This window comes from Somniosus microcephalus, chromosome 9 (genome assembly GCF_052327205.1).
Source record: "Somniosus microcephalus isolate GS21.2 chromosome 9, FLI_Smic_1.0, whole genome shotgun sequence".
Lineage (NCBI taxonomy): Eukaryota > Metazoa > Chordata > Chondrichthyes > Squaliformes > Somniosidae > Somniosus > Somniosus microcephalus.
In genome coordinates, this window is record NC_140995.1 from 172,583,575 (window position 1) to 172,610,568 (window position 26,994).

Here is a 26,994-nt window from a genome sequence, read left to right on the forward strand (position 1 = left end):
CATGTATCGCCATTAGATGGGAGTGTACGAAATCTCAGTTTCCTGTTTTTCTCCCTTAAGTCCTTCCTGCATCATGTGTCGCTTGTAGTTAAGAGAGCTGGAAATGTGGAGTGCTTCAATTATCTGCCAATGTTACTCCTGGTAGCAAAGAGATCCATAACTTCCCATCTGATTTCCTGCCAACTCTTCCGCCCCCCCCCCCCGCCCCCACCTCAAAAGCCTGGGACTCCACTTAGCATTTTTTTGACAGTAGGGCAGGTAACTTGCCAGAGTGGAGGACTGAACCCTCATCCAACTGCTCTGTGGCACCATTCACTGATGCTCCAACACACTCTCTAACTGATCGCCAATTTGTTACAATGGAAAGTTCATAGAACTGAAAGTGTAAAATCACCAATGCTGTGCTTCCAGTGGAGAGAAGTGCTTGAAATAAATACAGGTCAGAGGTAGGGCTGCATCATACAACACTGTAGCAGTAATTCTCCAACCTGCGCACCGTCTGAGTACGATTCCCTGCTGGTAGCACAGTGATTGGTGAATTTAAGCTTGAGTGTGGCGGTTCAATGTATAGTCTGTTTCTTAAGGGCAAAGAATCTTCCATGAGAAGGTACTCACAGTGCACAAAATCTCTCCCATAATCACAGTTTTGAAATATTAGTGTGCTCTGGGGGAAGTATACCTTCCCTTTTAAGTGCAGTAACTTACCTGTTGAGTCTCACTCGTAGCTAGTGTATGGATTATGGTTGTAGCATGATTACTGATTCCAGGACTTGTTTTGTGAATTAACAATAACTTCCCCAAAGTTTTCAAGATATTCTCTGACACAATGGCATCCTGCAAAAAAAATAAAATTCAACCAACTAAACCGCCTTACAGCAATAATACTGTGCCACTTGCACTTCACAATTTTATTTATTAATTACTAACAGATCTCCCAGGGTGTCTCTAGCAGTTGATGAGGCAATTATTTTATATAAGTTTATTGATATGTATAACTATTTATTTAAATTGTACCACAAACTACAGTAGGAGACATTCAATAGCATGAATACAGGCTAACATTTAGCCCAAAATATAAAACATCAACATCACACAAAATAGACAAATGTTCTGCTCCATCCCGAATGGGATTAGCATCTTCCCCTCTCATGTTCCAAGATTGTAGGAGAAAAGGTTGTTTTATTATTTAATATTATCTAACCTTGCTGCTTTTAATTATGTTTACGTTTTTGGGGAAAAGTGATACCTAGAGTATGCAGTTAAGCAGTGATTGAAAGTTTCACGCATGGGATTTGACAGCTCTGCCTAAGTCATCCCCTATTACAAAATGGTTCACCACCCAAAATCTTCGATGCAGAATCGCACTAATTGTTAGTATTGTTGGTCAAGACCCTCCCTTAGATATGGGGGTGGTGCCAGAGAACTGGAGAATTGCAAATGTTACACCATTGTTCAAAACAAAAGGTGTAAAGATAAATCCAGCAACTGCAGCCCAGTCAGTTTGACCTCGGTAGTGGGGAAGCTTTTAGAAATGATAATCAGGGACAAAATTAAGTCACTTGGACAAGTGTGGATTAATTAAGGAAAGCCAGCATAGATTTGTTAAAGGTAAATTGTGTTTATCTAACTTGATTGAGTTCTTTGAGGTAACAGAGAGGGTTGATGAGGGCACTGCGGTTGACGTGGTGTACATGGATTTCCAAAAGGCGTTCGACAAAGCGCCACATCATAGGCTCGCCAGCAAAGTTGAAACTCATGGAATAAAAGGGACAGTGGCAGCGTGGATACAGAATTGGCCAAGTGACAGGAAACAGAGAGCAGTGGTGAACGATTGATTGTTTTTCGGACTGGAGAAAGGTATACAGTGGCGTTCCCCAGGGGTCGGCTCTAGGACCACTGCTTTTCTTGATATATATTAATGACATGGATGTACAGAGCACAATTTCAAAATTTACAGATGACACAAGACTTGGAACTATAGCGAACAGTGAGGAGGAGAGTGATAGACTTCAGGAAGACATAGACAGGCTGGTGAAATTTAATGCAGAAAAGTGTGAAGTGCTACATTTTGCTAGAAAGAACGAGGAGAGGACATATAAACTAAATGGTACAATCCTGAAGGGGGTACACGAACACAGAGACCTGGGGGTATGTGTACACAAATCGTTGAAGGTGGCAGGGCAGGTTGAGAAAGCAGTTAAAAAGGCTTACGGGATCCTGGGCTTCATAAATAGAGGTATAGAGTACAAAAGTGTGGTAATTATAATGAACCTTTCTTAAACACTGGTTTGGCCCCAACTGGAGTACTGTGTCCAATTCTGGGCACCACACTTCAGGAAGGATGTGAAGGCCTTAGAGAGGGTGCAGAAAAGATTTACAAGAATGATTCCAGGAATGAGGGACTTCAGTTACATTGATAGACTGGAGAAGCTGGGGTTGTTCTCCTTGAAGCAGTGAAGATTGAGAGGAGATTTGATAAAGGTGTTCAAAATCATGAGTGGTCTGGACAGAGTAGATAGAGGGAAACTGTTCCCATTGGCAGAAGGGTCGAGAACCAGAGGACACAGATTTAAGGTGATTGGCAAAAGAACCAAAGACGACATAAGAAAATACTTTTTTACGTAGCGAGTGGTTAAGATCTGGAATGCACTGCCTGAATGGGTGGTGGTGGAGGCAGATTCAATCACGACTTTCAAAAGGGAGTTGAATAAGTATCTGAAGGGAAGAAATTTGCAGGGCTACAGGGAAAGGATGCGGGAGTGGGACTACCTCAAGTGCTCTTGCAGAGAGCTGGCACGGGCTTGACTGGCCAAATGGCCTTCCATGCTGTAATGGTTCTGTGAAGACAGCAGGAGCAGGCCCTGAGTAGAGGCAAGGCAATTATTCTGGGCAGGGAGGGACCATTGGTACTTGAGTCAACCTGGATTGCCTCTACACACATCTACCTTCCAGCTCAAGACTGGTTTCATCAAAGCCCTGAGAACAGATAACTTTGGACTCCTCTCAGACTAGAAATTGTATGTATGCATCTCTTAAACAGAGGACAATAACTATGGAATAACTTGTTACCTCTGTAACTATAAAAATGAAGGGAAAGATACAACATCAATACATAGCATTTGATTATAAAGCTTAATATCAGCTCCACTAATGGCTCTGTGCCTAAATTCACAGTATTGTGTGGCACTACAGTTGGCTTCAGCATCCTGGGCTTAAGGAGAGAAAATCAGTCAGCTATTTCCATTCCTGATCGCTATCCCCCTCACTGAAAATGGAAAGTATATATGTTTGGATGTTGGTTGGGGCCGAGATAGAGTTGTGATATTCCTACACAGTCAAATAGATCCATGATGCTCACTGTCCAGGCTCTTGCATGAAGACTGATCCCTTGAGCAAGGTACAAAACCTAACAGCACTTGGTTACTGTGACTCAGTTGGTAGCACACTCGCCTCTGAGTCAGAAGGTTGTGGGTTTAAGTCCCACTCCAGGGACCTGAGCACACAAAGCTGGGCTGACACTCCAGCGGAGTGCTGCACTGTCTGAGTGTGCCGTCTTTCAGATGAGACATTAAACCGAGGCCCCATCTGCTCTCAGGTGGATGTAAAAGATCCCATGGCACTATTTTGAAGAAGAGCAGGGGAGTTCTCCCCGGTGTCCTGGCCAATATTTATCCCTCAACCAACATAACAAAAACAAACAGATTATCTGGTCATTATCACTTTCCTGTTTGTGGGAGCTTGCTGTGCGCAATTGGCTGCTGCGTTTCCTACATTACAACAGTGACTACACTTCAAAAGTACTTAATTGGCTGTAAAGCGCTTTGGGATCCGGTGGTCATTAAAGGCGCTATATAAATGTAAGTCTTGCTGTAAGCCAGTGTCTTTCGGAAAGGAGAGAAAATCAAAGGGCAAGAAAAACCCTAATAAGCACAAGTTAGATTTAAAGGAAGAAGCACAATTGGCAGTGGTTCCAAATACTTTAATAAAGGTTATTTAAATAAAACTATTTTCAAAACTTTAAAGTAATACTGCTTTTAAAATTTGGAAATCTCCCATGTGCCACACATCATCCCCAGCCAAAAGAATGGGCTGGAGACCAAGTGCCAGAAGAAAGATGTATTATAGCCAACCACCTGGAGAAAGTAGGACAAGGTTTTGCCCTTCAGTTTTACCTCTTTCCCTATGCAAAAAAGTGCCTGGACTGTGTGCAGCACCTTGGAACTAATTGTTCTCTATTTTCCAATTTCCTTCTCTGATGGAGGTGATTCATGTCTGGTTCCACACCCTGGTCTGTATAGCTCAATGTCGTTACTCCATGGTTCATTAAACCATCAGAGGGCGTCTTTTTTTGATTCATATACCATCAGGTATATTGCTCTCTCCTTCATGCACGTTTACATGGCCTGCAAACTTATAGGGATGTAAATATGAATGTGGCTTTGCCAATACATCAGATGTTACAGTATTTACTCCAAATTTATTTACTAACATTAAACCAAATTTTCTGTTTCTAATTTTTAAAATATGCTTTTCTTTTTTATCTGGGACCAGAATGATTGAATATTATCATTTTATCACCGAGGTCAAAGCCTTGCTGCGATACGAAAGATGCACATGACGTGTAGAAGCTGGGGTTGTTCTCCTTGGAGCAGAGGTTAAGGGGCGATTTAATGGAGGTGTTCAAATGTGCCACCCGCCCCCAAATTCTGCAACTTTACCAGCAGTCCCGCCTCCTCGGGACTGACAAAATCCAACCTCAGGTGTTTCCTAACTTTTCTCCTGAATGACCTGGCTCTGATTTTAAGGTCATGTCCCCTTGTCCTAGATTCCCGCACCAGCGGGAAAGTTTCTCTACCTATCAATTCCTTTCAAAATCCTAAAAATCTCAATTAAATCACCCCTTAACCTCCTATATTCCAGGGACTAGAAGCCCAGTTTATGTAATCTGTCCTTATAATCTAACCCTTGGAGCCCTGGTAATATTCTGCTGAAACTGTGCTGCACTCCTTCCAAGGCCAATGTAACATTTCTACGGTGCGGTGCCCAGAACTGTACACAGTACCCCAGATGTGGTCTAACCAGGGCTTTGTACAGCTGTAGCAAAACTTCCTCCCCTTTACATTCTAGCCCTCTAGTTATAAAGGCTAACATTCCATTAGCCTTTTGATTACTTTTTGTACCTGACTACTACATTTTAGTGGTCTGTGTACCCGGACCCTTAAATCTCTTTGGACCTCCACTGTTCCTAGCTTTTCACAATTTAAATAATACACTGATCTATCCTTTCTTGGTCTAAAATGGATGACCTCACACTTACCTGCGTCGAAATCACAGTTTTGCCCACTCACTTAATCTATCAATGTCTCTTTGTAATTTCATGCTCCTGTCTACACTACTATGCCACCAATCTTTGTGTCATCAGCAAACTTGGATATATGGCTCTCTATTGTGTTATCTACGTCAATAATAAATATAGTGAATAGTTGAGGCTCCAGCACAGATCCTTGTGGGACACCACTAGCCACTTCCTCCCAATTCAAGTACATACCCTATCCCTACTCTCTGTCTTCTACTGCCTAACCAATCTCGTAACCAGGTCAATAATTTGCCTTCAATTCCATGAGCTTTAATTTTAGCTAACAGTCTCTTATGTGGAACCTTATTGAATGTCTTCTGGAAGTCCTCATAAACTATATCCATAGACATTCCCCTATCTACTTCTTTAGTTACTTCCTCAAGAATTTCAATTAGGTTTGTTAGACATGATCTACCCTATACAAATACATGTTGGCTCTCTAATCAGTTCAAATTTCTCTAAGTGCTCAGTCACTCTTTCCTCAATTATGGATTCCAATATAGATGAGGATAGTTGGAATACTTTTTTTCCCCATGCTCATCAATGTAAGAAATATCTGTACTGATGGGGCAGAAAATGTTTCCACCCAGTCATGTATAACACAGTCAGATGCAGAATAAGCTTCCTCTACTAGCCTCTGTAATATGCCTGAACCCCCAAGTCCAGGAGAGCCAGTGCAACTTCCATTTCCCTCATCATGCACTTTAGGGGATTTTCAAAGGGAGAGTGCCAGTTAGCCCCTAAATATGGATGATCTTGGGCTGTGCCCACTGACAACTTGATTGAGACTACTGCAGACTTGATTCTCATTGGACCCTTGCACCTGAGTGAGGAGGCTGCTCTTCAGTTTAGGCAGAGACGAATGAACTTCTACTCACCCACTACTGCGCCAACTAGTCTCTAAAATAGATTTTATTTTTCATTGCTTCTAGACTATCTGACATTATAATCCAGACCGACCCAATAAGTAATGCTTACTTGAGTGATAACAGCCCAAACCAGCTGCTTCTAGAAACTTGTACGGGTAGCCCAACTTTTTTGTTTGTTTTGTTTACACTGAAATCATAAAACTATAATCGGTAATTATTTTGCCTGGCTGTTTGAAAGTCTCCAGTACAAAACATATCCTACCGTGTTGGAACGATTCTCTGACAAAGTGGTGAGAACGGAAAGAGCTGCTTCATTCACACTTTCATTGGAGAGCTTCAGCAATTCATGCAGCTGAGGCAAGCAGTTCATGAACACAATGTCTGCTTGAATGTCTTCTGTGGTGAGGAAAAAGATCATCAGTGCATTCTGAAATTGAATCTACTGACTTTGCTCCTCTGATGGCTCAGCTGGTGAGGGCAGTGTGTAACTGACCCATACAGTTCAGGAAAGTCCCAGGTTTGATCCCCAATCTGGGCTGAGTTAGCTGATTTCAACCAGGTGGCAGTAGGAGTACTGCAATTGGCATCGAATGTTTGGATGAGGGCACTACCCAGAGAGCCTGCTGTGAAGTGCATGTGTGTGGCTGTAATACCCCCACAGTCAAACGGACCACCAGCCCAGTGTCGCCTCCCACATGAAGAACAGCAAAATACAGAAGAACTACTGGTACCTGTGGGGTATACACCAGTACGAGCCATAACTTCAGTGAGAAGAGAAGTGGAGAGGAAAAGTTGAAAGGATTTTAAAATTTGCTAATCCTGACTTTATTCTTAATGAAAAAAGTTGGAATAATTTGGGAAACTCTATTTAATAATTTCACAGGGGGAAAAAGTATATAGGTTTGAATAAAATGCCTCATTATGGCATAAACAACTTTATAACCATCATTCCCAGCCAATCAAGAGTGATTACTTTGTTCACATATTCTGTTTTCATAGTGTATTAAACTTTTTTTTTAACTATGTAGTGCAAATATAGTTCAGTGTAAATAAAAAACAATGTTAATTTTTTTTCTATGCTGGTGCATGTGTTGCTTCCTCATGGAGGGGTGAGTCTATTAATTAAAATCCATCACAAAAAAATAGAATAATGCTGTTTTTTTTTAATACGTCAGTACGTGAATACACTGGGTAATGGGAAGGGTGAATATTTACTCCCCTGTGGAGCTCGCTGTTAAATGTGTTGGTATCAGTACAGCAATGTTTCAATAATACTGTAAAATTTAGTGTACAGAATACATCTTCACAGGTTTTTTGTCGTCTGTAAAGCTAGGTGCAATAGTGGTGCACCATTGTATACACACTTTTTATGACTCATCTATGAATTTAATTAATTTAGCAAACATAATGTTTCAGCAGATGTCAACACAATACTGTGGCCCTCTATTTTACAATACAATAAGACTTATTCAACCAAATGGGAGACCTATCACCTGAATTTCCTATTATCACCTTCTCAAGGGCAATTAGTGATGGGCAATAAATACTGGCCTTGCCAGCGACACCCAAATCTCATGAACGAATTTTTAAAAACACAGTACCTATAGCTCAGTTATTAGGTCCTATTTGACCTGAAAGTTGGGCTTCCCTTTCAATAATTCTAGTCAGCTTTACATTGCTGATTAGAATTTTTAATTGGACATCCTTAGAAGAATGAAGGGAGTTTCCTGTGATCACATTGCATTTTCAATAGGACTTGGATAATTATAGTAATTATTCTCAAGTAGGTTTCCATATTATACACTGAAAAGGAACGCAATCTCAAAGTCTGTATAGTGTTCCACATGGCAATGTGAAAAATTAAAACACAACTGAAGTACAAAAAAATCTTGAGAAATGATCAATCAGTCACTTGTAGGCAGCCATCAACTAGTAACTAAGGAGCTTGCCAATTTCACTGGCATATGACTTGAGTTTGGTTTGAGAGATCTGAAAAGACATAGATGAAAAGAAAGATCTGCTCCATAATAGGAAAACTGAAGCCTCTGTGGATCGACCTAATTCTACATTAGATCTGTACCTATTTTTTCAACTAATCCTGACAGCAATGCCTATGGCTGCAATTTCTCCTACTGAGGTGAGGTCGGTGGCGGGGTGCAACCCCACTGCTGGCTCCAGCCTGGTCTGTAGAGTGATCTTACATTGATTGAGCTTGTTAAGGCCGCCCAGCGCGTTTGCTGGCCAATTGAAGGAAGCGGGTCTGATGGCATCATCAGCCGGTTTCTTTAATGGGACCATGCGCAAATTGATTTTGACAGTTCTGCTGTCCGTGTTCTACAGCATTGAAGTGCTGCCAACACTGCACAGATGTGCGCAGCTACACCCAGGCTCTCCCATGGCTCTCTCCATATGCTTATGGAGGGAGTCACAGCACACAGGGAGGTTCTCTTCCCTTCCAATGGGCGGAAGAGACCTCCCCAGGAAATCAATGCAGCCTGGTTGAATATTGCACAGGAGGACTCAAGGGATGTCGTTAGGAGGACCAGGCTGCAGTGGCGCAAACCTTTCAATAATCTTAGTAGATCATGAAACATTACTGCAAAGCCACACTCAACCTCATCCTGCTGTGCCACTCATCACATCCCCATCACTCTGCCTTTCCTACCCTACTCCTGCACATCCTTACACCACCAACTTACCTTGCACCTCCACCTATTCCTCTCTATCTACATTATCACTTCCCCATCTCACTAGCCACCCCTCACACTCACCCTCATCCTAGTCCAATCATACCAACTAACAACACACAAGGGTAGGCAATTGGGTATTTTAGCCAATGTTTATGTGAAGTTTCAGTTAATGTGCTGTCAAACATTGAAATCTTTATTTTTAACACTTAGTGTTCTTGGACAGATTTGTGTGCACCTTTGGAAGTGGCTTAGTGAGTTGCAATGAATGGTGAGAAATAACTATCCCCCGCAATGCTGATGAATGTGAAAGGAATAGCTTAGGCATTGTAGGGATGCTTTATGGTGTTGGTGTGGGGTGGTGCCAACCTGGCACATCACGTGGCAGCCAGGGTGTACAGCGTCAAGTGAAGCAAATCTGGCCATGGTGAGGCCATCCCTGGCATCCTGGGCAGCAATGTGGTTGGGTACTGATGCCCCGTGTCCTGTACAGAATCAGTTGATTGCGGAGAAGGTTGGTGTTGTTGTTGGGGCTGATCATGGTGGGATATTTTTAAGGGCACCGATGCTGATGTAATAGATGGCAGGTGAAGTTGAGATGACATAAGCAAATCTGTCAACGGTCAGAGAGGTTGCTCCAATGAGCTGGCACTGGATAGAGAGTTGGCTCTACACACTTGCAAGCTGCATAAAGCTCAATCTGTCTTCCAAATGCAATAAGCAACAGTTTCTGAGCTGGGAAAGTGAACAGCTGTGAGATGGGAGCTTTTATACCACTTTTGCAGCTATCAAGTAATCATATAAATTCAATGCTGAATCCACTCATGACCTGCTGAGCTGATGTGATCTCCGAGCAGCGTATAGCCCATGGGGGAACTCATAAAATTGAAAGGTAAGCTTAAAATAGTATTTAAGTGCCTCTTAACAATCTCTTAATGATCTAAATTGCCTCCCCCTCTGCTTGGTGTCGGGTCTGTTCAGCGCTGACAAACCCAACATCTGGGAGACTAGCATGGAGGTGGGTTTGATAGCGGGTTCCCTACCTGCAGTCAAAAAAAAATTTCCCACCCGACCAGCCATCAATCGCGCCTGCTGACACCCCGAAAAATTCCCCCCATAGTTTTTGTTTGACAGTTTTTAATGATAAGTTGCTTTACAAGGGTCAAACCCGAAACGTCAACTCAAATTTCTCTCCACGGATGTTGCCTGACCTGCTGAGTTTTTCCAGCATTTTCTGTTATTTTTATATGTTTTCTAATATTGGGCTAAAACGTTATCTGAGAATTATTCTGGTTAATTTCAAACAAAAGCTCAGATCAATAATGATCCATTAAAACCACTGGAACCTTACTGATCTCCTGAGCGGATGCATGAGGAAGCAATGAACTGGTAGATCAGCAGACTGAGTAAGCTAATTTTGCCAGCAGGTATCTCGCCTGCTGAAAATGATATTGCTGTCTTATTCTTATGACATACAATTCTAGTAATGCATTTTATATACTGGTGAATATAGGCCCAGAAACAGAGAAACATAGAAGATAGGAGCAGGGGTAGGCCATTCGGCCCCTCGAGCCTGCTCCGCCATTCAATGCAATCATGGGTGATCATCCAATTTCAGTACCCGATCCCTGCTTTCTCCCCATACCCCTTGATCCCTTTAGCCTTAAGAAATATATCCAACTCCTTCTTGAATATATTTCATGAATTGGCCTCTACTGCCTTCAGTGGTAGAGAATTCCACAGGTTTACCACTCTCTGGGTGAAGAAATTCCTCCTCATTTCTGTCCTAAATGGCTTACTCCTTATCCATAGGCTGTGACCCCTGGTTCTGGACTCCCCGACAATCTGGAACATCCTTCCTGCATCTAGTCTGTCCAGTCCTGTCATAATTTTATAAGTTTCAATAAGATCCCCTCTCATTCTTCTAAACTCCAGCGAGTACATAAGAGGAGCAGGAGTAGGCCATACGGCCCCTCGGGCCTGCTCCGCCATTCAATAGGATCATGGCTGATCCGAACCTAGACTCACCTCCACTTCCCTGCCCGCTCCCCGTAACCCCTAATTCCCTTATCAGCTAGGAAACTGTCTATCTCCATTTTAACTTTATTTAATGTCGCAGCTTCCACAGCTCTCTGAGGTAGCAAATTCCATAGATTTACTACCCTCTGAGTGAAGAAGTTTCTCCTCATCTCAGTTTTGAAAGGGCAGCCCCTTATTCTAAGATTATGCACCCTAGTTCTAGTCTCACCCATCAGTGGAAACATCCTCACCGCATCCACCCAATCAAGCCCCCTCACAATCTTATATGTTTCGATAAGATTGCCTCTCATTCTTCTGAATTCCAATGAGTAGAGGCCCAACCTACTCAACCTTTCCTCATAAGTCAACCCCCTCATCTCCGGAATCAACTGAGTGAACCTTCTCTGAACTGCCTCAAGAGCAAGTATATCTTTTCTTAAATATGGAAACCAAAACTGTACGCAATATTCTAGGTGTGGCCTCACCAGTACCCTGTATAACTGAAGCAAGACTTCCCTGCTTTTATACTCCATCCCCCTTGCAATAAAAGCCAAGATTCTATTGGCCTTCCTGATCACCTGCTGTACCTGCATACTAACCTTCTGTGTTTCATGCACCAGGACCCCCAGATCCCTTTGTACTGTAGCACTTTGCAGTTTCTCTCCATTTAGATAATAACTTGCTCTATGATTTTTTCTGCCAAAGTGCATAACCTCACACTTTCCAACATTATATTCCATCTGCCAAATTTCTGCCCACTCACTTAGCCTGTCTATGTCCTTTTGCAGGTTTTTTATGTCCTCCTCACTCACTGCTTTCCCTCCCATCTTTGTATCGTCGGCAAACTTGGATATGTTGCACTGGTCCCTTCCTCCAAATCGTTAATATAGATTGTAAAGAGTTGGGGTCCCAGCACTGACCCCTGCGGAACACCACTAGTTACTGATTGCCAACCCGAGAATGAACCATTTATCCCAACTCTCTGTTTTCTGTTAGATAGCCAATCTTCCACCCATGCCAGTATATTACCCCCAATCCCGTGATTTTTTATCTTGTGCAATAATCTTTTGTGTGACACCTTGTCAAATGCCTTTTGGAAGTCCAAATACACCACATCCACTGGTTCCCCTTTATCCACCCTGTTTGTTACGTCCTCAAAGAATTCGAGCAAATTTGTCAAACATGACTTCCCCTTCATAAAGCCATGCTGACTCTGTCCGATTAAATTATGCTTATCCAAATGTCCTGTTACTGCTTCCTTAATAATGGACACCAACCACAGATGTTAGACTAACTGGTCTATAGTTTCCAGCCTTTTGTCTACCTCCCTTTTTAAATAAGGGCATTACATTAGCAGTTTTCCAATCTGCTGGGACCTTTCCTGAATCCAGGGAGTTTTGGAAAATTACCACCAATGCATCCACAATCCCTACCGCTACTTCTCTCAAGACCCTAGGATGTAAGCCATCAGGTCCAGGGGATTTATCCGCCTTTAGTCCCATTATCTTACCGAGTACCACCTCCTTAGTGATTTTAATCGTGTTTAGCTCCTCCCCCCCCCCATAGCCCCCTATTTGTCCAGTGTTGGGATATTTTTAGTGTCCTCTACTGTAAAGACTGATACAAAATATTTGTTCAGCGTTTTTGCCATCTCCATGTTCCCCACTACTAATTTCCTGGTCTCGTCCTCTAAGGGACCAACATTCACTTTAGCCACCCTTTTTCTTTTTATATAACTGTAGAAACTCTTGCTATCTGTTTTTATATTTTTTGCTAGTTTACTTTCATAATCTATCTTCCCTTTCTTAATTAATCTTTTAGTTATTCTTTGCTGGCTTTTAAATGCTTCCCAATCTTCTATCCTCCCACTAGATTTGGCTACTTTATATGTCCTTGTTTTCAGTCGGATACTATCCCTTATTACTTTACTTAGCCACAGATGGCTGTCTTTTCTTTTACGCCCCTTTTTCCTCAGTGGAATATATTTTTCTTGAAAGTTGTGAAATATCTCCTTGAATGTACACTACTGCTCATCACAGAATCACAGAAACCCCACAGTGCAGATAGAGGCCATTTCGGCCCATCGAGCCTGCACCGACACATATCCCACCCGATCCCCGTAACCCCTACACCAAGACATGTCCCACCCTATCCCCGTAACCCCACGTATTTAATCCCCCTAACACTAAGGGTCAATTTATCATAGCCAATCAACCTAACCCGCACATCTTTGGACTGTGGGAGGAAACCGGAGCACCCGGAGGAAACCCACGCAAACACGGGGAGAATGTGCAAACTCCACACAGACAGTCACCCGAGGCCGGATTCGAACCCGGGTTCCTGGCGCTGTGAGGCAACAGTGCTAACCACTATGCCACCATGCCGTGTACCGTCTTACACCTTAATCTATTTTCCCAGTCCACTTTAGTCAACTCTGCTCTCATACCTTCATAGTCTCCTTTATTTAAGCTTAGTACGCTGGTTTGAGATCCAACTCTCTCACCCTCCAACTGAATTTGGAATTCAACCATGTTATGGTCACTCATTCCAAGACTACAAGCCCAATCGTCCCAATCTCTCCTCATACGTCATTCCTGCCATCCCAGGTATCAGCCTGGTGAATCTTTGCTGAACTCCTTCCATGGCAAGAACATCCTTCCTCAGATAAGGTGACCAAAACTGCACACAATACTCAAGATGTGGTCTCACCAAGGCCCTGTACAACTGCAGCAAGACATCCTTGTTCCTGTACTCAAACCCTCTCGCTACGAAGGCCAACATACTATTTGCCTTCTTAACCACCTGCTGCACCTGCATGCTTACCTTCAGCGACTGGTGCACAAGGACACCCAGGTCTCATTGCACTTCCCCTTCTCCCAATCAATTGCCATTCAGATAATAAGCTGCCTTCCTGTTTTTGCCACCAAAGTGAATAACCTCACATTTATCCACATTATATTGCATCTGCCATGTTTTTGTCCAATCACCCAACCTATCGAAATCATCCTGGAGTTTCTCGGCATCCTCCTCACAGCACACACTCCCACCCAACTTTGTGTTGTCTGCAAATTTGGAGATATTACATCTAGTTCCCTTGTCTAGATCATTAATATATATTGTGAATAGCTGGGGTCCAAAGACCGATCCCTGCAGTACCCCACTAGTCACTGCCTGCCACTCGGAAAAAGAGCCGTTTATTCCAACTCTTTGCTTTCTGTCTGCCAACCAGTTCTCTATCCAAGTCAATACCTTGCCCCCAATCCCATGTGCCTTAACTTTACACGCTAATCTCTTATGCGGGACCTTATCGAAAGCCTTCTGAAAGTCCAAATACATCACATCCACTGGTTCTCCCTTATCTATTTTACCAGTTACATCCTCAAAAAATTCCAGTAGATTAGTCAAGCACGATTTACCTTTTGTAAATCCATGTTGACTTTGTCCGATCCCGTCACTGTTTTCCAAGTGCTCTGCTATTACATCTTTTATAATGGACTCTAACATTTTCCCCACTACCAATGTCAGGTTTACCGGTCTGTAATTCCCTGTTTTCTCTCTACCACCTTTTTTGAATAGTGGGGTAACATTAGCTACCCTCCAATCCATGGGTACTGTTCCAGATTCCATCGAATGTTGGAAGATGATCAGCAATGCATCTACTATTTCTAGGGCCACTTCCTTAAGTACCCTAGGATGTAGATTATCAGGCCCTGGGGATTTATCGGCCTTCAATCCCATCAATTTCCCTAACACCATTTCCCTACAAATACTGATTTCTTTCAGTTCCTCCCTTTCATCAGACCCTATGTTCCCCGACATCTCTGGGAGGTTATTTGTGTCCTCCTTTGTGAAGACAGTACCAAAATATGTATTTAATTGGTCTGCCATTTCTTTGTTCCCCATTATAAATTCCCCTGATTCTGACTGCAAGGGACCTACGCTTGACTTCACCAATCTTTTTCTCTTCACATATCTATAAAAGCTTTTACAGTCAGTTTTTATGTTCCCTGAAAGCTTACTCTCATATTCAATTTTCCCCTTCTTAATTAATCCCTTTGTCCTCCTTTGTTGAATCCTAAACTGCTCCCAATCCTCAGGTTTACTGCTTTTCGATAAGGTCCCGCATAAGAGATTAGCGTGCAAAATTAAGGCACATGGGATTGGGGGCAAGGTAATGACTTGGATAGAGAACTGGTTGGCGGACAGAAAGCAAAGAGTTGGAATAAACGGGTCGTTTTCCGAGTGGCAGGCAGTGACTAGTGGGGTACCGCAAGGATCGGTCCTAGGAGCCCAGCTGTTCACAATATATATTAATGATCTGGACGAGGGAATTGGATGTAATATCTCCAAATTTGCAGACGACACAAAGCTGGGTGGGGGGGTATGCTGCGAGGAGGATGTCATGAAACTCCAGTATGATTTGGACAGGTTAGGTGATTGGGCAGAAACATGGCAAATGCACTACAATGTGGATAAATGTGAGGTTATCCACTTTGGTGGCAAAAACAGGAAGGCACATTATTATTTGAATGGCAATAGATTGGGAGAAGGGGAAGTGCAAAGAGACCTGGGTGTTCTTGTTCACCAGTCGCTGAAGGCAAGCATGCAGGTGCAGCAGGCATTTAAGAAGGCAAATGGTATGTTGGCCTTCATAGCAAGAGGGTTGGAGTACAGTGTGATGAAATATTCCATTCATCACTGCCTGTGACTGTGGTTGGTTTCAGGTTTCCCCTCACCATTGTATTGCCTGTGACTGTGGTTGGTTTCAGGTTTCTCCTCACCATTGTATTGTATATTGGAATGTATGGAATGTGTTGTGTGTAGGGCTCCGCCCATACCTGGCCTCTATGTAAGCCAGCTCAGTCTGGCCTCATATCCAGTACTGCAGAGCTCCAGATGGAAGATACCTCTCTCCACTGCGTGTTATCTTCTAAGTTAATAAAAGCCTTGTTTTGTTTCGCTAACATCGAGTCTCGGGATTATTGAGGCACATCATACAGGAACAGGGATGTCTTGCTACAGTTGTACAGGGCCTTGGTGAGACCGCACCTTGAGTATTGTGTGCAGTTTTGGTCGCCTTATCTGAGGAAGTACGTTCTTGCCATGGAAGGAGTGCAGCGAAGATTCACCAGGCTGATACCTGGGATGGCAGGAATGACGTATGAGGAGATATTGTGTCGATTGGGCTTATACTCACTGGAGTTTAGAAGATTGAGAGGGGATCTCATCGAAACCTATAAAATTCTGTCAGGCCTGGACACACTAAATGCAGGAAGGATGTTCCCGATGGTCGGGGAGTCCAGAGCCAGGGGTCATAGTCTAAGGATAAGGGGTAGGACATTTAGGACTGAAATGAGGAGGAATTTCTTCACCCAGAGAGTGGTGAACCTGTGGAACTCTCTGCCACAGAGGGCGGTGGAGGCCAGTTCATTAAATATATTCAAGAAAGTGTTGGATATATTTCTTGAGGCTAAAGGGATCAAGGGATATGGGGAGAAGGCAGAGACAGGGTACTGAATTTGAATGATCAGCCATGATCTCATTGAATGGCGGAGCAGGCTCGAAGGGCCGAATGGCCTACTCCTGCTCCTATCTTCTATGTTTTTCTGGCCAATTTATATGTCCTCTCCTTGGATCTTATGCTATCCCTAATTTCCCTTGTTAGCCACGGCAGAAATTCGGGTCTCCACGGGTGAGTACGCACGGGGTACTCACCCGTAGGCCCAATGGAAGTACTGGTGCCCTGCATGCACTGCACATACGTGGGAAACCGGCACTTCCGTTCCCCTGAAAGAAGGGGTTCAGAGTTCGAACGCGTGCGCCGGAGAGGCTGCGTTTTTTTTTTACAGGTTTTCCCGGGAGGGTAAGTCTGCAGAATTTACACATTTAAAAAGCAGGCGTAAGGCCTGCTTTTTACAAGGTAAGTGGTGAATTAATTAAAATTTAAAAAAAATTTCCACAGGTTTATTATTTTTAAATACTTTAAAGCAAGGTAAGTTTATTTTTAGCCCCGTTAGAAAATAAAATTATTTTTCAAAAATTTAAATTATTGTTTAAAATAGTTATTTCATGTAATTTATAGTTTATTTAAAAAATGTGATTTAAAAAAAAAATTATTTGAAGATTTAGTGATGTTTTGGGGCCTGTAGTATTCATAAGTTTTGACATCTCTTCCTGTCAATCTTATGAATGGAGCATTCCCTGCTCTGATTGGCTCCCCATGGCCCACGTGATCCCAGGGGCCGCATCGAACTAACTGCGCCCCTGGGATACGCAAGCACTGCGCGCCGGCAGCTGGAGCAGGCCCAGGATCGGAATTCCACGCGAGCCCACAGCTCAACAGCCAGTACGCAAGGTAAGTGCAGGTCGGGGGCTTGCACCCGCGGGAAGCCTCCGACCCGAATTTCTGGGCCATTATCTTTTGCTGCTCAGCGCCCCCTATCCCATCCGATCCCAATACTCGTAGAAGCTATGCACTAGTTGTAGTAAGTCTAACTTCTGTTGAAGATTTTACAGAGTGATGGGGAAAATTACTATGTTTTTAAATGTTTTTTAGAAATATAACTCAAAAACAATAACTGCTAGATTCATTCAAGCCGGCTGCCAGAAAGACATACTTTTTTTTACTGGATCTTCCAATCTTGGTGAATATAACAAGTTTACTCCAGAGTTGCCACCAGGTACAGGGGATCAGTGTATCAGGAGCAGCCAGCCCTGGAACTCCATTAAGTGCAATGTAAAAAACAATTTTACAGATACTTAGCTATCCAATTCTGTAAAGAACACACACAGTACTACTTCAGAAATTCAAACTATGGTCTAAGAATGTGAGACTGTAGGCACCCATGACGCCATAATGCTAGTGATTTTGTCTTCTAACATTGACACTCAAATTTCAATCCCTTAAATATCTCAACTAAGATTTTCACAGACTTTCTTTTGTGAACAAATTTTACCAGCTTTGGTCAACCCAATGCTGAAGAACAGAGAAATAGCTGGGGAGGGGGAGAGAGCAGGAGGTCTAACTTCACACCCTAGAAATTTTGTCTCAATAAGTCTATACTAAACAGCAGCATGTCCATAAAATTATCTGTGAATTGGATCATCTTGCCCTCCATGCTGAAAAAAACATAACATATATTCAGGAGTCTAATTTACAAAGGAAAACATTTTGCCCAACCTTATCAGAGATTGATTAATTAATCCTTAGGAGTCAATTCAATGCTTTTACAGTGAACCCATCTTATGTAGGAAGGGTCAGTTGGACAAAAAGTTGCTTATAATCAGAACTTTTGTAAAGAAATTAAGGATAAAAATGGTCTTACATACATCAAATGGATATACATACATCAAAGTGTGTACAAATTTCCAACACTATTTATAATAATTTATCTTTTAAATATAGTTGTAAAATTAAATTGCTCTCCTCTTACCATTTAGAGACAAGTTCCTGAGACAGTAGCATGCTTGACAGCAGACCTATTGAAAATCACAAAGCCTGATCAAAAAGAGTGAACAACAATTAGAATAGTTCCAGTGCTAGTAATGGCCACCCAGATGATCGTTAAGAGGCTGATTGACAATTAAATTGCCTGCCAGCGCTCATTAAAGAGGCTGCACGCCACTTTGGTGGATAACGCTTCATTTAACGACCTCTCCTAACAGCGACCAGCTGATTGGGAATAAACAAGTCATTGCTGAGAATTTCGAGCACTACGTACAGGTATATCACCTTTTACTGAAATAACAACAGAAAATGCTGGAAATACTCAGCAGGCCAGGCAGCATCCATGGAGAGAAAAACAAAGTTAATGTTTCAGGTCTGGGACCCTTCATCAGAACTGGAAAAAGCTGGAGATGTAACATATTAAGCAGGTGCGGAACACCTCCGTTCAGTCTGTAAGGGTGACCCTGAGCTTCCGGTCGCCTGTCACTTTAATTCTCTGCTTCACTCCCACTCTGATCTCTCTGTCCTCGGCCTATTACATTGTTCCAATGAAGCTCAACGTAAGCTCGAGGAACAGCACCTCATTTTTCGATTAGGCACTTTACAGCCTTCCGGACTCAACATCGAGTTCAACAATTTCAGATAATAATTCCTGCCCCCATTTTTCATGCTGTATGATTTTGCCATTCCCATTTGCAACATTTTATCTTTCCTGCCTCTTACATAAGCACAGTATGTTCTTTCAATTCCTTCCTCCCCTCCTAAACCCCCCCTGTCTCTGCACCTGCTTAATATCTGTTACATCTCCAGCTTTTTCCAGTTCTGATGAAGGGTCCCAGACCTGAAACGTTAACTCTGTTTTTCTCTCCACGGATGCTGCCTGGCCTGCTGAGTATTTCCTGTTGTTATTTCAGATTTCCAGCATCTGCAGTATTTTGCTATTGTATCACCTTTTACTGTTCACTTGCTGCTGGAGGTTTGAAGAAAACTTTTGAAACACATCGGGAGACTTTCTGGGACACTTTGTCAAGACTTCACCAACACTCTATCAACATTTATTCTGGAAATTCTCTGAGGATTTCACCTAAAGAGAGTGAGTGCTGTGCTACTCCACCTTATAGGAGTCACCAGGAGAAAGGGAGTGCTTGATCACCAGCTTTTTGCTAGGGGTCCCCCTTGGTCTTGTAGGGGTTTCGCAAAATTCCCCTAATTTCCCTGAAGATAAAAGAAACATTGGTCCACATCGTGGATGAAGATTTATGTGTTTTGAATTGCCTCTGGGTCAGATCAATGTTTTAAAGCATACTCAGAACCACGAAAGACTGCTGAGCTGGGCTGAGCTGGACTACAACGGAATCGAGGAAATTCGTGGAAATATTCACACACATTGAGACAGTACATCTTGATTAAAATTTGTGCCTTTGAGCCCGGTCAATCACAAAGGTTTTAAAATGGCCATCAGCAAAAAGCATGGCAAAAGCAGCTGGGCAGCTTGTAATGTGTCTGTGTGAAAGACCTGTCAATCAAACCAGGGAGGTCAGGAGTTGCCCACTTGACCCGAGGCCGCAGAGACAGGTTATTATGGCTGGCTATGTTTAAACAAGCAATTCAGCGACCAATCACAGTCCTTTTTTTTGTGTACTGGAACTTTAGGCGGGAATTTTCCAGACAGAATGGCAGGAGCACACAGGTATAAAGATAGCTGCTGAGAAGCTATCTTTCTCTTTTTTACTTCGCTGGACCACAGGTGAGCAGGGTGTTCTGACTCCTCAACAAGACAACCTAGCAAGGAGTTTGGGGTGGTGATTTAAGGGAATTGCTAAGATTGTTTAAATAACATTGTAGCCATTGTATCCATTGTTTTTGCCGTCTGTACCCTCCCCCCCCCCCCCCCGTTATACACTTTTACTGCATTTACTGTGTTCATGTGGTATAGTTTATATTTGATTATGGTTTCTTTAGTTTAATAAATTTTGACTTTTTCTCACATCCAAACCAATTGTCCGTTTTAATATCATTAGTTATAAGTCCTCCAGTCAGAACTGAAAGGTGGGGTAGCGATTCGGAACCGCTGTTAAAATTGGTTTACAGTGCAGCAGGCAAAAAGGCTGCTGGCCAGGTATGTTACCATAAACCAGTTAATAGATGCCCCTCTACTGTCTACAGGAGTAACGGGAGGAGATGATGAGGCCAGGCAGAGCAGCACCAGCTACTGCAGGAGAGGGGGACAGGAGTGCGACGTACAGGACGTCCCCCCCGCGGGTACAGGACATCCCCCCTGTGGGTACAGGACATCCCCCCTGCGGGTACAGGACATCCCCCCCTGCGGGTAGAGGACGTCCCCCCTGCGGGTACAGGACGTCCCCCCCGCGGGTACAGGACATCCCCCCTGTGGGTACAGGACATCCCCCCTGCGGCTACAGGACCTCCCCCCCTGCGGGTAGAGGACGTCCCCCCTGCGGGTACAGGACGTCCCCCCTGCGGGTACAGGACATCCCTCCTCCTCTGGACCTCCTCCACCAGGAGAGGGGGACAGGAGTGCGAGGTACAGGACGTCCCCCCTGCAGGTACAGGACATCCCCCCTGCAGGTACAGGACAGCCCTCCTCCTCTGGACCTCCTCCACCAGGAGAGGGGGACAGGAGTGCGACGTACAGGACGTCCCCCCCGCGGGTACAGGACATCCCCCCTGTGGGTACAGGACATCCCCCCTGCAGGTACAGGACATCCCCCCCTGCGGGTAGAGGATGTCCCCCCTGCGGGTACAGGACGTCCCCCCTGCGGGTACAGGACGTCCCCCCTGCGGGTACAGGACATCCCTCCTCCTCTGGACCTCCTCCACCAGGAGAGGGGGACAGGAGTGCGAGGTACAGGATGTCCCCCCTGCGGGTACAGGACGTCCCCCCTGCGGGTACAGGACATTCCCCCTGCGGGTACAGGACGTCCCCCCTGCGGGTACAGGACATCCCTCCTCCTCTGGACCTCCTCCACCAGGAGCTCCAATGTTGTGCCCGAGAACCTGTGCGCCCTCTCACTCAGTTTCTGAGCCATCCTGAAACATGCCGTTGTGTGCCAGCCAGCCCATTCCACACCTTCAGTGGAAGTGGGTGTGTGGAGTCCACATATACTGCTCCATCAAAATTGCGGCTAATCAGCACTTGAGTGCTAAACCTGCAGGTGTCTGATGTAGCGCCTTTATTACGATAATCATCAATTAGGACCAAAATTGTGTGTTAAAACCTGACTTTCAATCAGGCGTGTTTTATTAGCACAGCACTAATGTAATGCCTGTTTTCACTCTTTCACCAAAATAACCTCCATATAGTTTAGGGTGGCTGGGAGAAGGATAGAGAAGGAAATAATAAGGAAAAATAGAAAGGGAAACTGTTCCAAAGTCTACAAATAGATCAGGGTTGTAGTATTTACATGTCAATGTGCAAAGCATTGGGGAACTCGAAATACTAATGAGAATGGAGGGACATAGAATCATAGAATAGTACAGCACAGGAGGAGGCCATTCGGCCCATCGAGTCTGTGCTGGCTCTTTAGAAGAGCACTCCAGTTAGTCTCACTCCCCCACTCTTTCCTCATATCCCATGATACTGCAGCTTTGACCCAGACTTGGCTCCAGCCAAAGTAAGACTGGAAACTAATTATCCTGGCTATAACATTTTCAGGAGAGATAGAGAAGTCAAATGGGGGAATAGGTGCCCTAATTAATTAAGCTTAGAAAGAGAAGTTTTTATTGATGGTGATGCTTAGGTGGAGTTTGACTGGGTTGAATTAAGAAATATTAAGGGATCTGTGAGTATTTTAGGAGTACATTGCAAATGACAAAATAGTGCAAAATAAATCAAGGATGAGGTTTATAAGCAATTTGAAGAGGTTTGCAGTAGTAACAAAGTTGTAATAATGGAGGACTTCATTCCAAAAGTAGCTTGGGATAAAACAAAAGTTTGTGGTCAAAATGAGGAGGGGTATCTGTTGATGTTGGGTGAGGACATGTTTGGGGTTTGCTGCGATAACAAAAAGTTGAATCGTCTGCAAACACTCATTGGTAAAGTTTACACACGAGTAATGCCACATGAACAAGGTACCAGAGGGTGCCTGACATGTGGAACCATACCGCTGCAAGAAGCCAGTAACTTAGGAAAGGTGGGGAGGAAAAAGCATTCTCAGCCACTTAATTTAGCCTTTTATCAGAAGCCCATTCCTTCATGTGAATATAATCCAAAGAAAACATTTTACACAGACTTAACAAGCTGGGAAAATTTCACTTAGTGCTAGAATATCAAAGAACACGCTATTCTCCCTAAATTTTGCAATTGGTTTGGCATGGCTCACAATCATTTCATTGGAGCAATCATGAGAATAATGGGTTACTCAGAAATCTTACCTTTTCCACAGAGGAAGACAGAAGAGACAGTAACATTTTGAGGAGAATGCCATCACCTATTTGAAGCATGGTTTGATGGTGATGTGGGTTGGATGCTATGTTGCTCAGTGCAGCACAACTGTAATACTTTGAGTGAAAAGAACATATGATAAATATAGTGCAATAGTGATCTCACAGATGGACATGTTGCAGTTTGTATATAATCTTAGTTAGCTGCTCATTAGGGCTTTGAGAAGGCAGATGTGAACCCAGGAGCAGCTTACTTACTTTACCTTTCAGTTGCGTATGAAACACCGGGGAGCTGTATAAAGAGAAGAACATACACAACCCACTTGAATGGGGTAAATATACATATTATATACATACTGCTGCATAACATTTGTAATTTGTGCTCAAACTATTGTTACAAGAAGAAGACAGCAGATATAGTAATCAATTTTTACTCACACAAGTTTGACTGGTTCCACATGCTCCCTTTGCAATTCCTGCAGAAGGTGGAATTTAAATATACAAACTGTGTCTGCACTGTCCACAAATTATGTCTCTATATTAAAGCTTCACTCATGGCACAGAACCTATTATAAGTCAGATATCATGGTTTCAGGCCAAACATGGGCAAGGAAAAATCCTACTGCCCTCCCTCAGCTGATGAATCAGTACCCCATATTGAACACTAGCGGTAGCAAGGGCACAGAACGTACTCTGGGTTGGTGACATCAATGTCCTACACCGAGTGGTTTGACCACAGAACGAGCTGGCCGAGTCCTGATGGACATAGATGCCAGACGGAGCTTGCAGCAGGTGGGGAGATAATCAACACAAGGGAATAACCTATTTAACCTCATCTCATTAATCTACCTGTCGCAGATGAATTTGACCATGCCAATATTGGTAGAAGCAGTGTGTACTATCTACAAGATGCACTGTAGCAACTTGCCATGGCTTCTTCATAGCACCTCCAAAACCTGTGACCTCTACCATCTAGAAGGACAAGGGCAACAGCTGCATGGGGACACATCACCTCCAACTTCCCCTCCAAGGCACACACCATCCTCAGTTGGACATATATTGCCGTTCTTTCATTGTCGCTCGGTCAAAATCCTGGAACTCCCTACCTAACAGCATTATAGGAAAACATTCACCACATGGACTGCAGCGTTCAAGAGCAACTGAGGATGGATAATAAATGTCGACTTTGCCAGCAGCACCCATATCCCGAAGAATTATTATAAAAAAAGAAACTTAGTCCCTTTGCTTCTCATCTCATCCCCCCCCCCCCCCTCCCTCTCTAGCTGCTTGCTTAAGCTGAACCAAACAGTACTTGGTCTCCCTAACTGGAAAGTGTGTTGGGGCATTTTGTTATATTAAAGATGAAGAAGATTCTATAGTAACTTTCAAAAGGGAATTGCATCTTTCTCTCATTTCTCTATTTGCCCTCTTCGAGTGCATCTCGCCTAGGTCCTGCTCTCTCGACCCTATTCCTACAAACTGCTGACCTCCCAACTTCCTTTCCTGGCCCCCATGCTAGCTGACATTGTAAACTGTTCTCTTTCCTCAGGTACTATCTGCTCCCTTTCAAATCTGCTGTCATATTCCCCCTCCTCAAAATATCCACCCTTGACACTCTCTGATCCTTGCAACCTACCACCCCATCTCCAACCTCCCGTTCCTCTCCAAAGTCCTTGAATGTGTTGTTATCTCCCAAATCCATGCCCATCTTTCCTGCATCTCCATGTTTGAACTTCTCCAATCTGGTTTCTGCCCCTGCCACAGCAATGAAACATCCCTAATTATAGTCGCCAATGATATCCTATGTGACTGTGACCTTGTCATCCTTCTCAACCTGTCTGTAGCCTTTAACACAGTTGACCATACTATCATCCTCCAACACCTCTCCTCCGTTATCCAGCTGAGTCGGACTGCCCTCACCTGGTTCCATTCCTATCTTTCCAGTCGTAGCCAGAGAATCTCCTGCAATGGTTTCTCTTCCCGCCCCCCCCCACCATTACCTCTGGAGTCGCCCAAGGATCTATCTTTGGTCCCCCTCCTATTTGTCAATTACATGCTGCCCTCGGCAACATCATTGGAAGCCACAATGTCAATAACCGTAAAAATCTCCTGCATAATAGCTGGGCAGTTGGTGGGCAATTAGCCCAACATGATGATACCAGAACAAAGAGGGTATAACTACAAGGAAAGACTGAACTGCATTTACAGGAAAGCAAGATAAACACATGATGGAGAAAGAACTAGAAGGATATGTTGATAGGGTTAGATGAAGAAGGGTGGAAGGAGGCTCGCGTGGAGCATAAACACGGGCATAGACCTGTTGGGCCGACTGGCCTATTTCTGTGCTGTAAATACTATGTAATACTATGCAATACTATGTAAATGTAGTGTCTCAACCCACACGTGTCTCATTGCAGCCTGGCTCCCATCCAAGGATCGGGGCCGCGCATCGGGTGGGGGAAGGATTGGGGCCGGGGGGAAGAGTCCTGGAAGGCCATTGGGGGCCTCGGGAGGGGAAAATCGGAGGCCTCGTTGGGGTGCGGTGGAGCGGAAATTGGAGACCTCGGGTGGGGTGAGGAAGGGGGAAATCGGAGGCCTCGGCGGGAGTGGGGGCTCTCCGATCGCGGTGGGGTGGGGGTGGGTGAAACAGGGACGCTGGATCCAGGAGGTAAGTGTAAAGGCACTTCCCTGCTGGATCCAGCAGTCCTCACCTTACTTTAGCTGGTGAATTCCCCGAGGCCCAAGAAACTCGACCAGCCACTGCTAAGTCTGAAATGCTGGTTAAATCTGAGGCATTATAATATTTAAATGGGCAACTTGCCTCCCGGGAGTGGGTTGGCTGCCTGCCCCCATTCCGCCTCCATTAAAACCAGAAGTGGGCGGGTTGGAGGGGGCTGGGGTCGGGATTCAGTTTTTTAACACTTTAACCTCTCACCCAACCCCAAACCACCATTTCTTTGGAGTTAAAATTCTCCCCCCGGATGTTTAGATCCAAATTTCTGAACCCAGTTTTCTTCAAACTAAAACAAGTGTTTTCTGCTTTCAACAGCTGGATTGAAACCTTTCTGTGCTTTGTGTTAATTAGAAAGCTTATTAGTTGCTTGACAAATGTGAAATTGAGCTTCATTAAAGGGATGTCATGTTTGACTGCTTCATGCCAGGCACATTGAAATAATTTGTGAACCATGAACCCAAAATCAGGAAAACAAAATGCACTCCCACTATTGCACATTATCCACGCCAGTTTGAGGGTTTTAATTACAAATTTGCATTGAAGAGGACAATATGGTCTAGAGTGTTACTTTTCCCCCCAAGCCTCAAAATGACTGACATTCAGAAGTATTTTTTGTTATATACTAATAAAACATAACCCTGTAGGAATTGACGAATTCCTAACTAATAACTGAGGTCGACTCAGGAGATCACTCAAACAGGTCTTTAATGTAAAACTAAACGAGTTCAAACAGTTTGATGAGATCGATACAGGAGAGCCATGAAAACAGGTCTTAACAAGATGGAGATTCCACGAGGACTCCCCGGGTAGTCACGTGGTTTGTGACGTGACGTCATCGCGTTTACCCGCGCTCTTAAAGGGGCCACGCCCCGTGCATACAAACACTATATACAAAACAAAGTAATGTCTAACACAATGGTACAGGCTTAGGCTGGTGTTAGAACATCGTTAAAGGGAATTATATACAGTTGCCCAGAGTCATTCAGTGGCTCCGCCACATGCGCCCCCCAGAATTCGCTTTAACGGACAAAGTCAAACGGTGAGGGGGTCTGATGAGCCTGTCAGAACGACTCCTGTACTCCTGAGGCGGAGGCTGCTGGGCGGCTGGCGGGCGGTCGCACTTGGTCTGCTGTAACGGCGATGGGTGGCCGACCTCGTCTCGGCGGTTGTGCTGTCTCGACGGGGTCCAGATGTGCCGGCTTTAATCGATCGACTGAAATGTGGTCCGGTTTACCACCGACATCTACCTTGAAGGTTTTATCCCCTGCCTCCAACACGCGGAAGGGACCAGTATATGGGGCCTTGAGTGGATCCCTATGAGCATCGTGGCAAATAAAGACGTATTCTGCCTTGTGAAGCTCCGTTGGAACGTGCGAACTCTGCAGCCCGTGGTGCGAAGTGGCCTCTCGGTGACTAGTAAGCTGGTCAGACGCGGACCAAGGCTTCGTCGATTCTGGTAGGAAATCCCCTGGGGCTCG

The 26,994-nt window shown here is 44.1% G+C and overlaps 1 protein-coding gene across 1 annotated transcript in view; it reads right to left on the reverse strand.

The window, feature by feature from the left end:
• The window catches only part of LOC147112843 (uncharacterized), an 85,968-nt gene that overhangs the window by 16,508 nt on the left and 42,466 nt on the right, over nucleotides 1-26,994 (reverse strand). The window contains exons 7-10 of the mRNA XM_085997538.1: nucleotides 22,774-22,899; nucleotides 18,365-18,410; nucleotides 6,488-6,621; nucleotides 706-834 (exon numbers count right to left, since the gene is read on the reverse strand). Of these exons, the coding sequence (XP_085853664.1) occupies nucleotides 706-834; nucleotides 6,488-6,621; nucleotides 18,365-18,410; nucleotides 22,774-22,899 (435 nt within the window). The remainder of the gene's footprint in view (nucleotides 1-705; nucleotides 835-6,487; nucleotides 6,622-18,364; nucleotides 18,411-22,773; nucleotides 22,900-26,994) is intronic.